At 45.5% G+C, this 13,540-nt stretch overlaps 1 protein-coding gene across 3 annotated transcripts in view; it reads right to left on the reverse strand.

Annotated features, from left to right (window-relative positions):
- The window catches only part of NKTR (natural killer cell triggering receptor), a 98,515-nt gene that overhangs the window by 32,630 nt on the left and 52,345 nt on the right, over positions 1 to 13,540 (reverse strand). For all 3 annotated transcript variants that reach the window (XM_077490656.1, XM_077490655.1, XM_077490657.1), the window contains 4 exons: positions 13,287 to 13,316; positions 10,120 to 10,268; positions 3,955 to 4,183; positions 1,533 to 1,685 (listed from right to left, as the gene is read on the reverse strand). In XM_077490656.1, the coding sequence (XP_077346782.1) occupies positions 1,533 to 1,685; positions 3,955 to 4,183; positions 10,120 to 10,268; positions 13,287 to 13,316 (561 nt within the window). The remainder of the gene's footprint in view (positions 1 to 1,532; positions 1,686 to 3,954; positions 4,184 to 10,119; positions 10,269 to 13,286; positions 13,317 to 13,540) is intronic.

Genomic DNA, 13,540 nt, shown 5'->3' on the forward strand with positions numbered 1-13,540 from the left:
GCAAGAAGGAGATACTTAAAAGTGGTTGTTAACCCACAGGGTTAAAATTTACATTGTCCTCTCGGTTGAATCACGTAATGTCCCCCCTGTGATTGTGCTTTATAAAAAACAAAACAACAACAAAAAAACTGCAGCTATATACTGGTTTACAGAGCGCCCATCGGCACTCACGTGACCTGCCGCCTCTCTCGGGATGACAGCTGCAGTGGGTGGGGCTGAGGACCCCCCCCCACTGACATCAGTCAGGAGGGGAGGAGGAGAGAGGCGGCCCCACCTGCTGCAGCTGTCATGCGAGAGAGGAGGGAGGCGGTGGGTCACGTGAGTGCCGATCGGCGCTCTCAAACAGGTATATAGCTGTATTTGTTTTTATAAAGCACAGTCACAGGAGGACACATTATTCTAATAATCGGTATTACTAAAACAATAAATAGATGCATGCATGTGGCTTCGGTTTGTGAATCTTCATTGTAAAACAATATAGTAAGCTTCATTTTATTATGTGCAGCAATGTGACCCACGATAGAAGCTTAAAGTGTTACCAAACCCACAACTGTAAAATCAGTCTGTATATGCAGTAAAGCACGCTGGTGATACTCACTTTAGAACCTAAGGGGTTAATCCTGCACATTGTGTAAAAAGGCTGTTTGATCCTGACTTCTCTGATCCTCCCGTTCTTCCACTGTCCCCAATCCATCTCCTGATAGTACAGAGCCTTGGAGTCACTCTGCACATGCTTAGTTTGGTGTGTATTCCCAGAGTTTATTTTTAAAGGGTGCATGTGATTAGCACAGGGCCAATCAGCACTGACCAGACAGAGGGTCAGGGGTCCTGCAGCCTCATAGGACAATCAGAGGAGAATAAAAACTCCTCTTACAGGCCTTAACCAGACACTGATAGAAGTCACAAGACTGCTATATACTGCCGATGAGAAAAGGTATTTAGCCATTTAGATTTACTAAAATAATTGCATTTCCATGTTGTGTGTACTGTGGGAGACCAGATATAGTGAATGCAGGCTCCTGGGTTTAGTAACACGTTAAGGGCCCCAGCTGAGGCTGCCAAGGTCCAATGGTTTGGATGTCGCTGACTAGTCTGGGGAAAGTCCAGAACCAAAACATACTGTAGACATAGGAAGGGATAGCCCGGAGGCCCCACAGCCCACCCAGCTCAAATGGTTAGCAGGTAAAAGCAGCTTCAACTGCCCTGGGGGCGGGGAGAAACCTGTTGGGGATGTGGTATGGATGATTTGAGCTGAGGATGCTTTTACCTGCTAACCACTCGGCTCAGGTGAGGTGTGCGGCAACCGGGTTATCCCTTCCGATATCTGGTTATCTGCAGCAACACTGGTCTACGAAAAGCTTCTTTTAGCTGTGGCCAGATGCTCAGGCTTTGCTGCTGGAAATAATATCCATCTTCAGTAAAGATTACCCATCACATTATTATTTTTTTCCCCCATTGACTGTAGGGACCAGTACAAATGGATTGTGCTTCGAAAGTGATTTGTTCCCAGGGGTACAAGGACCACTGCTTACGGTTCGGGCTCCGCCTTGGCGATGGGTGCGTCTCTCCTGAGCAGAAAACGATTTTCAGGTACGGGAGGAATTTCTTCTGGACGCACAACAAGTTTTTCCCGCTTTGCTCCGGCCTCCTTATCGTCCACGGTGTTAGTCTGTTCAGAATGAGTGCTGCAAGAAATGTAGAGGTGCAAACGTGTTTATAGTTCACTTTTACCGGCTCCATTGTAATCAATAAAACATACATTACAACCTGCACTGAGAGAAATACAAGGCCTGCCAACGCTGATATGAGGGTATAAGGGGCACACCCACTAGGGATGAGCACCCCTGCCTATTGAAGATTACAATGTTGCAGGGGGGTAAGGATGAGCTCAGGCGTGTTCACAACACGCACGTGCAGAGCCCGCCAGGAAGTTGGCACTGCACAGCGCTAATCACAGGCAGCGAGACATTTCCCGATCTCTGCCGCCACGCATCGGGACAACGTCTCACTGCCTGTGATTAGCACTGTGCAGTGCCGACCTCCTGTCAGGCTCTACACGTGCGGTTTATGAACACGCCTGAGCTCATCCTTACAGGGGGGTACAGGGGTCTTGCCTATTAGAGAGTAAAATGTTGCAGGGGGTACGATGGTCCTGCCTTTTAAAGATTACAATGCAACATAGGGTATAATGGTCCTGCCCAGGGGCGTACCTAGGGCATTTGGCACCCGGGGTGGATCCTATATCTGGTACACCAACAAAAAACTAAATTGCAGCGACCTAAGCTTGTCGCTCAAAAAGGAGCAGGGGCTTTTTTTTGAGCGACAGTGTTACATGTTGTGATTTGCCGCGTCTGCAGTGCGATTTATCGCACTGCGTTCGGGGTGCCATTAATAAGGTTAGGGTAGTATAGTGGCAGGCTATCGCTGTATATTAGAGCTGCCACGACGAGTCAACGTAATCGTTTACGTCGACTACAAAAATACGTCGACGTGCGTGCAGGGCGTTGATGCGTCATAGTGCTTAGTATCTACCACTGTCCTCCGTGCTGCCGTCCCACTCTCTTCTCCCCCTCCGTGCCGCCGCCCCTAGGGGTGCAACGGATCGTCACTGATCCATGATCGGAACGGGTCACCCCACTCGGATCGACACATGCCGCGATCCGCAGAGTGCTCCAAGGCTTCGGCCTTAGGAGAGGCCGCGGCTTCAGCCTAGCTCCGAAGCGGCGGCCATCTTTCTACACCCAGGCGTTTACAATGCGATCGCTCCGACGGAGGGATCACTTGTAAACAAACCGGCGTCATGACATGGTTTCTCTCTCCCCTCTCTGTACTGATCTGTGCAGTGGAGGGGAGAGGTCGGATGGAAGCTGCCAGCCCATACAATACAATACTCTGCCAGCTAATACTCTCAAGGTTATCCAAAGGATTAATTAGCTAATAAAAAAAACAAAAAAAACACTAGATTCATTAAAAAAAAGAAATAAAAAATATTCGGATAGTCGTTGACTAATCGAAAAAATAATCAATAGATTAGTCGACAGACAAATTAATCGTTAGATGCAGCTCTACTGTATAGGGTATTATGGTGGCAGGTTAGGGTAGTATAGGGCATTATAGTGGCAGGTCTGGCAGGCTAGCGCTGTATAGGGTATAAAGGTGGCAAGTTAGGGTAGTATAGAGGCAGGTTAGGGCTGTATACAGTGACAATGTGCTCAGTCACTTACAGCATGCCCGCGGCTCCTGTGTGCTCTCCTCTTTCTGCTCCTTCAGCTGCAGGATCAGCCAGTAAAGGAGTCTTTGGGAGGAGTGGAGGAGGCAGCCACACCCCTGGCTCCGCCTACCAACTCCAGCTGCCTTGGGACTCGGGAGATATTGAAATTCTGAGGAACAGCCTGCCTGGATGACTGGGGAAGACAGGCAGCTGCCCTAACCCGAACCGTTGGGCCCCCTGACGGACTTCTGATGTTCACAAAGCTTGGAAAGTGCAGGGGTGCCGCTCATTAAGATGGCCATACTGCGATCTCCTCTCCGTGTCATACCTCACTGCACACCCCTTGGCCGACAACATACCCCCCGCGCCCTCCCCCGCCCCCGCCACGCCACTGGTCCTGCCTATTAGAGATTGCAATGTAACAGAAGGGATAAGGGCCTTGCGCATACCAGATTACAATGGAACGGTGAGAGGTGTGAGGGGTTTTTCCCCTTTAAAAATGGTTGCAAATCAGTAAAGTGAAGGTGAAGAGCAGCACACAGAAGATTATCATCATTTATGAAGGAGAACCCACCCCAAGCATTCCAGCATAAAAGTGAACCCCAGGAAACGTCTTCAATGTGAATGCGGGAAGAAAACAGGGAATGAGGGAAGATTCTAAATCAGACCTGGGAGGAGACTATAGGAGACAACTTTTCTAGAAGGCAAGCGATCCGTCTGGAAATTTCCGGAGCCCACCATACCTGTTCTTATTCGGGGGATGGTCCTCCTTGACCTCTTTTCGATTCTCCTTGCGTCTTTTCTTTGAGTGCTTCACTTTGGCTTTCCGCTTGCGCTTCCTCCTCCTGATTTTTTCAGCTTCTTCTTCGCTATCAGAAGAGGACGACTCCGAGGATGACGACGATGAAGACGACTTTGAACTGGAAACGGATTCCTCAGATGGAGAAGTGGCCTGCTTGACCTTTTCTGGATCTTTAAAAATGAGAAAATATAAAAAAGTGACTGCTTTATTGATGAAGTGGAAATCCAACACATTCCAAAGGATAAAAAGAAAACAAAAAACAAAAACAAAAAAAACAAAAAAACACAGCACAATCACACAATTCATGCTGAAAGTGGTTCTAAAGGCTTAAAGTGATTGTTATTTAAAAAGAAAAAAAAAAAAAAAAAAAAAAAAAACCTTTACAAAACATGTCACTTACCAGCTCTGTGCAAGGGTTTTGCACAGAGCGTCCCCCAATCCTTGTTTTCTGGGGTCCCCCTGATGGCGTTCCTGGCCCTCCTCCTCTTCATTGGGTGCCCCCACAGAGACGCCTTCCATGGGGGCACCTGTGCGGGCGCGCTCCTGAGTCCTGCTGCTGCGTCCACTGACAGTGCGGGCGCGCTCCCGAGTCCTGCTGCTGTGTCCACTGACATCAGGACTCGGCCCCACCCCCCATGTCATTGGATTTGATTGACAGCAGCGGGAGCCAATGGCTCCTGCTGTTATCTATCCAATGAGGACCCGAGAAAGCGGCTGGAGCTGCTGGGCTTGTGATCATCGATGGAACGATGGGGTTCAGGTAAGAAAAAAGAAGAGGGGAGGGGGGCTCTGAGGGGGAGCTGCAGCACCGTTTTTTTTTTTATCTTAATGAATAGAATGCATTAAAGCGGACCTTCAGTCATTGTTTCATCTTTCCATCTATTAACCACTTCAGCCCCGGACCAATAAACACCTTAAGGACCAGAGGTCTTTTTCCAATTTCGCACTGCGCTGCTTTAACTGGTAATTGCGCGGTCATGCAATATTGCACCCAAACGAAATTTGCGTCCTTTTCTTCCCACAAATAGAGCTTTCTTTTGATGGTATTTGATTGCCTCTGCGATTTTTTTTTTTTGCGATATAAATGGAAAAAGAGCGAAAATTTTGAAAAAAAAAGATATTTTCTTCTTTTTGTTATAAGAAAAATCGAATAAACTAAATTTTAGTCATACATTGAGGGCAAAATTTATTCAGCCACATGTCTTTAGTAAAAAAAATGTCAATAAGCGTATATTTTTTGGTTTGCGCAAAAGTTATAGCGTCTACAAACTAGAGTACATTTTCTGGAATTTACACAGCTTTTAATTTATGACTGCCGATCTCATTTCTTGAGGTGCTAAAATGGCAGGGCAGTACAAACCCCCCCCAAATGACCCCATTTTGGAAAGTAGACACCCCAAGGAAATTGCTGATGGGTATGTTGAGCCCATTGAATATTTATTTTTTTTGTCCTAAGGGATTGAATAATGACAAAAAAAAAATTTTTTTTACAAAAAGTTGTCACTAAATGATATATTGCTCACACATGCCATGGTTATATGTGGAATTGCACCCCAAAATATATTCCGCTACTTCTCCCGAGTATGGGGATACCACATGTGTGGGACTTTTTGGGAGTCTAGTCGCGCACGGCACCCCGAAAACCAATCACCACCTTCAGGATTTCTAAGGGTGCAAATTTTTGATTTAACTCCTCACTACCTATCACAGTTTCGAAGGCCATAAAATGCCAAAATAGCACAAAACCCCCCAAAATGACCCCATTTTGGAAAGAAGACACCCCAAGCTATTTACTGAGAGGCATGTTGAGTCCATGGAATATTTTATATTTTGCCAAAAGTTGCGGGAAGATTATAAACTTTTTTTTTTTTTGCACAAAGTTGTCACTAAATGATATATTGCTCACACATGCTATGGGCAGAAGTCAAATTACACCCCAAAATAAATTCTGCTGCTTCTCCCGAGTACGGGGATACCACATGTGGGGGACTTTTTGGGAGGCTAGCTGCGTACGGGACCCCGAAAACCAAGCACTGCCTTCCGGATTTAAATATAAAATGCTACCAAAAAACCTGTTAGCGATGGCAGGGATCAGGCCTGACTCTGCGATCGCTGCAGTTATGTGTTTAGTGTTTTGTAAGTGACAGTGATCGATCGATACTGCACTTGGGTGGGCTGGGCAGAGGGGCAAAACGCAGGTGCTAGCAGGTATCTGGGCTGATCCCGCTAACAATGCGTTTTTTTGGAACCCTAAACTGCTGGGGACGCTAGTATAGATCTGATCAGATCAGATATTGATCTGTTCAGATTCTATACCACTACGGGAGGTGTATGCTTTGCGTGTGGGTGTTAGCGGTACTGGCACTAACCTAGCACTGCCTGGGGCGACGCAGACCCTGACCCTAAAACCTAATTGATATCACCCGCCGGGTGATCAGGGGGTTAAACCTTTATTGGGTAATAAATGGTGGGTGCCCTGATGCTATAAAAAACAAACTAACCAGAGTCACCCGTAACACTTATACGGTGATCACTGGTGAAAGGGTTAACTAGGGGCAATCAGGGGGTTCAAATTTTTATTAGGTAGTATATGGGGGTCCCTGGCGCTATATAAAAACCTGACGGGGAACCTAAATAACTAACTGGCTAACCAGCGTCACCAGTGACACTTATACTGTGATCGCTGGTGAAAGGGGGTGAAAGGGTTAACTAGCAGCAATCAGGGGGTTAAAACCATTATTGGGTAGTATATCGGGGTACCTAGCGCTATAAAAACCTGGCGGTGAACCTAAAAAAATAACTAGCTACCTAGCGACACTAGCGACACTGATGCAGCGATCAGAAAAATGATCGCTTAGTGACACTGGCAAAAGGGGGTGAAAGGGTTAACTAGCGGCAATCAGGGGGTTAAAACCATTATTGGGTAGTATATCGGGGTACCTAGCGCTATAAAAACCTGGCGGTGAACCTAAAAAAATAACTAGCTACCTAGCGACACATGCAGCGATCAGAAAAATGATCGCTTAGTGACACTGGCAAAAGGGGGTGAAAGGGTTAACTCTAGGGGCAATCAGGGGGTTAAATCTTTATTGGGGGGTGATAGGGGGCTACCCTGGACCTAACACTAACTGTCCTGACAGTTTTTACTGTCACAACTGACACTGAATGCATTGATCAGTAAAGAAGTGATCAATGCAATCAGTGACACTGTGACTGGGGGGGGGAGGGGGGGATCGGGGGGCGATCGGGGGGGGGGGGGGGGTTTGTGTGCCTACATGTCAGTGTAGTGTTGGTGCACACTTACTATTAGTCTTCTCCTCGTAGTCCGGTCAAAAAGACTGCCCCGAGGAGAATGACATCACTTCCTCCTTCCTGTGTAAACAATACACAGTGGGAGGAAGCTTCTCATTGGCCAGGAGCGATCCAGAGGGGGTGGCCGAAAACGAACGGCCATCCCCTCATCACGGAGCGCTCCTGGAGGGAACCGGACCGTCGTATCCAACGGGAGGGGGTCCGATAGGACCCCCCACCCGCTGGAAGGCAATCACGTACATCTACGTGATTGTGCCTGCCTGTGCCATTGTGCTGACGTACATTGGCAATACGGCGGTCCTGAAGTGGTTAAATCTTCGGCCTCGTTGTTGTTGTTTTAACTTTGGATAGTAAAACTTTTTTTTTTTCTGCCAGTAAATCCCTTATACAGCCCACTTCCTATTTCTTGTCTGGTCATTATCCTAGGATTATGACATCGTGCACAGCTCTCTCTCTCACTCTCGTGAGAGTTTGCCAGGAAGGGAGGGAGGATGAGTCATAAGAAGGCCAATGAGAGCTGCAGAGCTGGAGGCGTGCCTCTCTGTGTGTCTGTGTGAATCCAGGAAGTGAACAGGCAGCAGCTTCAGCTGCCCACAGTTAAAATGGCTGCGGCCAGACTCAGTGGAGGGAGATTTCTGCAGCATATTTGGCAAGTAAAGAAATCACAGTAAATATAAAATAATATGCAAAGTGGTTGGAGGGAAGCTTCAGAATGGCAAAGATGTTTTTATTACAAATTACGTGAGCGGACTGCAGTTCCTCTTACCATGAGACTTTACAAACTTTACCTTTAAGGAGAAACTCCGGCCGACTTCCCCTTTTTATTTTTTGCCCCACTTACCTGATGGTGGCATCTGCACATTTCAAATACTCACCTCATCCAGTGGATACAGCGACCCCCCCCCCCTCCCCGAGATCATCTCATACTAGGCCACAGCTTCGTTCCACGACAACCTTGTTCTATCAGACATTATTGAGAAGTCCACAGGCTCTTCCAGGTTCAGCCCCCCCCCCCCTCCTGTTCTTCAATGAAAGCCTATGCCTCCTGGGACATGTCACGTACATATGTCGGGAGGTACCGTTGGCAGTGTGCGCATCATTCGCCTAAGGCGAGTGACTTGCATAGGGAGGTGGGGGTGGACTTTCAAAAGGAAAAAAAAAAAAAAAAAGAAGGAAGAAAAAAAAATTGTCTTATTCCGCCAAAGGGAAGGAGGAGCTTATGCATCTGTGAACAGAGGGAATGTGATCACTTATACAATTTTCATTACCTCTCCCCCCACCCCCTTTTCTTTATGTTTTGCCTTTCATTTTTCATTTCCATTTCAAACTGAATGTGTAGTTTTACAAGGTGATCGTTTACAGTCACTTTAAAGTGGTTAAAAGGCAAAACCCTGCCAAAACATCCCTGCTTTAGAAAACACTTAGCATGTGTTTATCTGTAGGAGTATATTCTGGAAGCTGGTTGAAATAGCCATATGCCTTACAGGACCCCAGAGGACCTAAACTACAGATGTTGGCAAAAACCAACCCAAGACTGTAGCCCATGATTATTAGACGTGTGCACTAATCAAAAATGTGTTCATTTTCGTTTCATTCGTTTTTTTCAAAAATTCGGATTTTCAAATTTCCGAATTTTCTACAAATTCATAAATTTGAAAAAAAAAAAACAAACAAACAAACAAACAGACAAATCAGTAAAATTCAAAATAACTAATAATATTAAATTATAGGTATTGGAATTTCCTTTTCAAATTTGGCCGTTTGTGAATGTAACAAATGCAAAATGTATCTGAAAGCGGGAGTCCACCGGGACTCCGCGTTTTTTTTTTTTTTTTTTTTTTAAAGCCAGCAGCTACAAATACTGCAGCTGCTGACTTTTAAATAGTGACACTTACCTGTCCAGCGCGCCCGCGATGTCGGCACCCGAAGCCGATCGCTCGCTCGTGCCGCCGCCATCTTGGGTATGGGAATCAGGAAATGGAGCCTTTCGGCTTCATTTCCCGGTTCCCTACTGCGCATGCGCGAGCCGCGCGGCGCAATCCGGACGGTCCCCGCTGCCTCTGGGAGCTGTGTGTTTCCCAGCAGGCAGCGGGGCACTTGCGGAAAGGGGCGTAACGTACGCCCCTTTCCGCAGACAGCTAGCCCGGAAGTGGGTGCAGTTACCTGGATTATCCAGGTAACTGCACCCCCCTCCCCCCTGAAAGGTGCCGATTGTGGCGCCGGAGGGGGGGGGGGGATTACGATGAGCGGAGGTCCATTTTAGGGTGGACCTCCGCTTTAAGTTACAAAAATTATCCAAAATAACGAATGCCGCATCTAAACAAATGGAATGGAACAAATGAATAATAAATAATGATAAAAAGGTTTTATTATTAATTATAGATTAGATCGTTCCGTTCCATTCGTTTAGATACGGCATTTGTTATTTCAGATAATTCGTAACTTCAGATAAATTCGTACTCGTTAAGCCAAATTTGAAAAGGAAATTCCAATACCTATAATTTAATTATTTACTATTATTATTTCAGATTTTCGAAATTTCAGATTTTCATTTTTATTTTCGGATTTTCAAGTTTCCCAATTTCAAATTTCCGAAATGACGAATTTCTGAAATTTAGAAATTTTCCAATTTTTGAATTTCCGGAAATTTGAAAATTCGGAAATTCACGAATTTGTCAAAATGCGTTCCAAAAATTAATTCGGAACTAAAAACCGAATTGCGCGTGTCTAATGAATATGAACTTTCGGAAACCGATAATGGGATTTTTACAGTTTGTCCAAAGAGGAACCTCACCATCTTTGGTGGTGGATTTAGAGCCCACCAGGCCGCAGTCCACAATTCGCACATCTGCGTACGGTCGGCTGGCTGCGTCGGTCTTCTGGCTCTCGATCCGTTCGATCACCTCAAAGCCAGAAATGACAAGACCAAACACCACATGGACACTGCAAAACACGGGACGGACACACACAACGTTATCTGGTGATGTGGCTGTTTATGACAAATGTAACTAAAAAAAGATAAAACCTTTTCTTTTCCATTTTGGAATAGAATAAGGGAAGGTTATAAACCGTCAAATTGAGTGTATTTAACAAGTAGTGGCGCCGAACTAAAAAATATTGTGCGAAAACAACATGTAATAAAAAAGGAAAAAGCTGCCCCTTATTTCAAGTGAACAAATTGAAAAATAATAGAAAAGGTCGGCACTAAGTTGATTCTAAATCACACCATAATTAAGTTAAGTCAGCCCTGAGAGATTTGGCTGCTGAATGACCAGAGCATTTTTTGCAATTCGGCACTGCGTCGCTTTAACTGACAATTGCGCGGTGGTTCGATGCTGTACCCAAACAAAATTGAGGTCCTTTTTTTCCCCATAAATAGAGCTTTCTTTTGGTGGTATTCAATCGCCTCTGCGGTTTTTATTTTTTGCACTATAAACAAAAGCGACAATTTTGAAAGAAAAAAAAACACATTTTGTACTTTTTGCTATAATAAATATCCTTTTTTTGTTTTTAAAACAGATTTTTTTCTCAGTTTAGGCCGATATGTATTCTTCTACATATTTTTGTAATAAAAAAAAAAAACGCAATAAGCGTGGTCGGTTTGTGCAAAAGTTATAGTGTCTACAAGAAAGGTGATAGATTTATAGCATTTTTATTATTATTATTTTTTTTTTTTTTTTTTTTTTTTACTAGTAATGGCGTCGATCTGCGATTTTTATTGTGACTGCGACATTAGGACAGACACAGACAATTTTGACACATTTTTGGGACCATTGGCATTTATACAGCAATCAGTGCTATAAAAATGCATTGATTACTGTAAAAATGTCACTGGCAGTGAATGGGGTGAACACTAGGGGGGCGATCAAGGGGTTAACTGTGTTCCCTAATCAAGGGGTTAACTGTGTTCCCTAATCAAGGGGTTAACTGTGTTCCCTAATCAAGGGGTTAACTGTGTTCCCTAATCAAGGGGTTAACTGTGTTCCCTAGTGTGTGTTCTAACTGAAGGTGGATGGGACTAGCTAGTGGAAGAGATCGGTGTTCATACTTTGTATGAACACACAATCAGTCTTCTCCCCTCAGAGAACCGGAATCTGTATATTTACACACAGAGATCCTAGTTTTCGCTGTGTCACGAGTGATGGCGGGAGCCTGGAGGTCGGATCGGCTCTGGGGGGGGTGAGCAGGGGGCACGCGCCCCTAGTGGCCACAAATAGAAGCAACGTAAGATGATGGCGATTCGCGCAGCCGAGCCATGATGCCGCAGTAGAACTGCGGTGGCTGGTCGGCAAGCGGTCAATACATAAAAAATTATAAAAAAAAAAAAAAAAGAAGTCCACACACCAAAAGAGACAAACCAAATGAATGGGTGTACAAACATTACACACATGTGATGGATTGTGTTCTTGGTTATCTGTACTCCACCATCACACATGCAGGAGGATAACAAAGAACACATAGAATTCACATTAAAGCGGTTCTGCACAAATTTTCCTAGTTAAAGCGGAGGTCCACCCTAAAATGGACCTTCTGCTCATCGGAATCCTCCCCCCCTCCGGCGCCACAATTGGCACCTTTCAGGGGGGAGGGGGCTGCAGTTACCTGGATAATCCAGGTAACTGCACCCACTTCCGGGATAGCTCTCTGCGGAAAGGGGCGTAGATTACACCCCTTTCCGCAAGTGCCCGCCCCCTTCCGCAAGTGCCCCGCTGCCTGCTGGGAAACACACAGATCCCAGAGGCAGCGGGGACCATCCTTATTGCGCAGCACAACTCGCGCATGCGCAGTAGGGAACCGGGAAATGAAGCCGAAAGGCTCCATTTCCTGATTCCCATACCCAAGATGGCGGCGGCAGCACCTGAGTGACGATCTAGAGATCGGCTTCGGGTGCCGACATCGCGGGCGCGCTGGACAGGTAAGTGTCACTATTTTAAAAGTCAGCAGCTGCAGTATTTGTAGCTGCTGGCTTTAAAAAAAAAAAAAAAAAAAAAAAAAAAACGCAGAGTCCAGGCGGACTCCCGCTTTAAGCTCACTTGTTTCCAAATCTAGCCTCTAGTGCTCAATGGACATTTTTTTTTTTTTTTTTTTTGAGCGTACCTTTAGATCGGTGGCCTTGTGTATATTCCCTTTGTTATGTGGCTGCGGCTGTGGGCGGGGATTTTGCGGGGATCCGCATCATTTCCTGTCCCTGTCGCACTGTCTCCTGGCATCTCATGTCATTCATTCCAGGAGTCAGCGCGGAGAGCTGCCGCAAAATCTCGTGGGATTTCAACTGACGTGTCGCTTCACATCACAACGGGGGGGCGGAAACTTCCTAAGATGTCAGGACATAAACTTTGTTTGGGTACAACCGCTCAATTGTCAGTTAAAGCGACGCAGTGCCGAATCGCAAAAAATGGCCTGGTCAGGAAGGGGGAAAATCCTTCCGGCACACTGAAATGGTTAAAGTGCTAGTAAATGCTTTTTTTTTTTTTTTTTTTTTTTTTTTTAGTATTTACAGGTAAGCCTATAATAAGGCTTACCTGTAGGTACAGTGAATATCCCCTAAACTTGCACAGTTTTGGACAAGGATATACAATTAGCGGACCTCCAGCTGTTGCAAAACTACAAGTCCCATCATGCCTCTGCCTCTGGGTGTCATGCTTGTGGCTGTCAGAGTCTCGCTATGCCTCATGGGACTTGTCGTTCTGCAGATGCTGCCAATAATTGCATGTAAAAATCCAACATGCTGATTGTACCCAAGTGGATTCATCTATCAACTTGGATACAATCAGCCTGCCCATACATAGTTCAAATCTTGGCTGGTCCCTGCTGAACTGGCCGAGATTCGAACCATCTATGGTTGGCTCATAACCCTTTTTTTTTTGTACGCTGCTTCTGGTCGACTTTCAGTTTCCTAGAAACAGAGATAATACAAGTTAAAAAAATTCAAATAAATGAAAGACGGTAAGATGAACGTACCCATCAAGATGCGGTGCCGCTTTTGTTGTTCTTCATAATGTAAAGAATAAGAGAAAGAAAGAATTACACAAGGCATAAATAAAAAATAAAAACAACACACAGATACACACTTGTCAATGTATCTGACAGTCAATGAACAAGAACTAAATTTAATTAAAGCAGAGGTCCACCCTAAAGTGGACCTTCCGCTCATCGGAACCCTCCCCCCCTCTGGCACCACAATTGGCACCTTTCAGGGGGGAGGGGGGTGCAGA

Source organism: Lithobates pipiens, unplaced genomic scaffold, assembly GCF_037356315.1.
Source record: "Lithobates pipiens isolate NorthernLeopardFrog02 unplaced genomic scaffold, aLitPip1_a1.2 Scaffold_19, whole genome shotgun sequence".
In the NCBI taxonomy this organism is placed as follows: domain Eukaryota; kingdom Metazoa; phylum Chordata; class Amphibia; order Anura; family Ranidae; genus Lithobates; species Lithobates pipiens.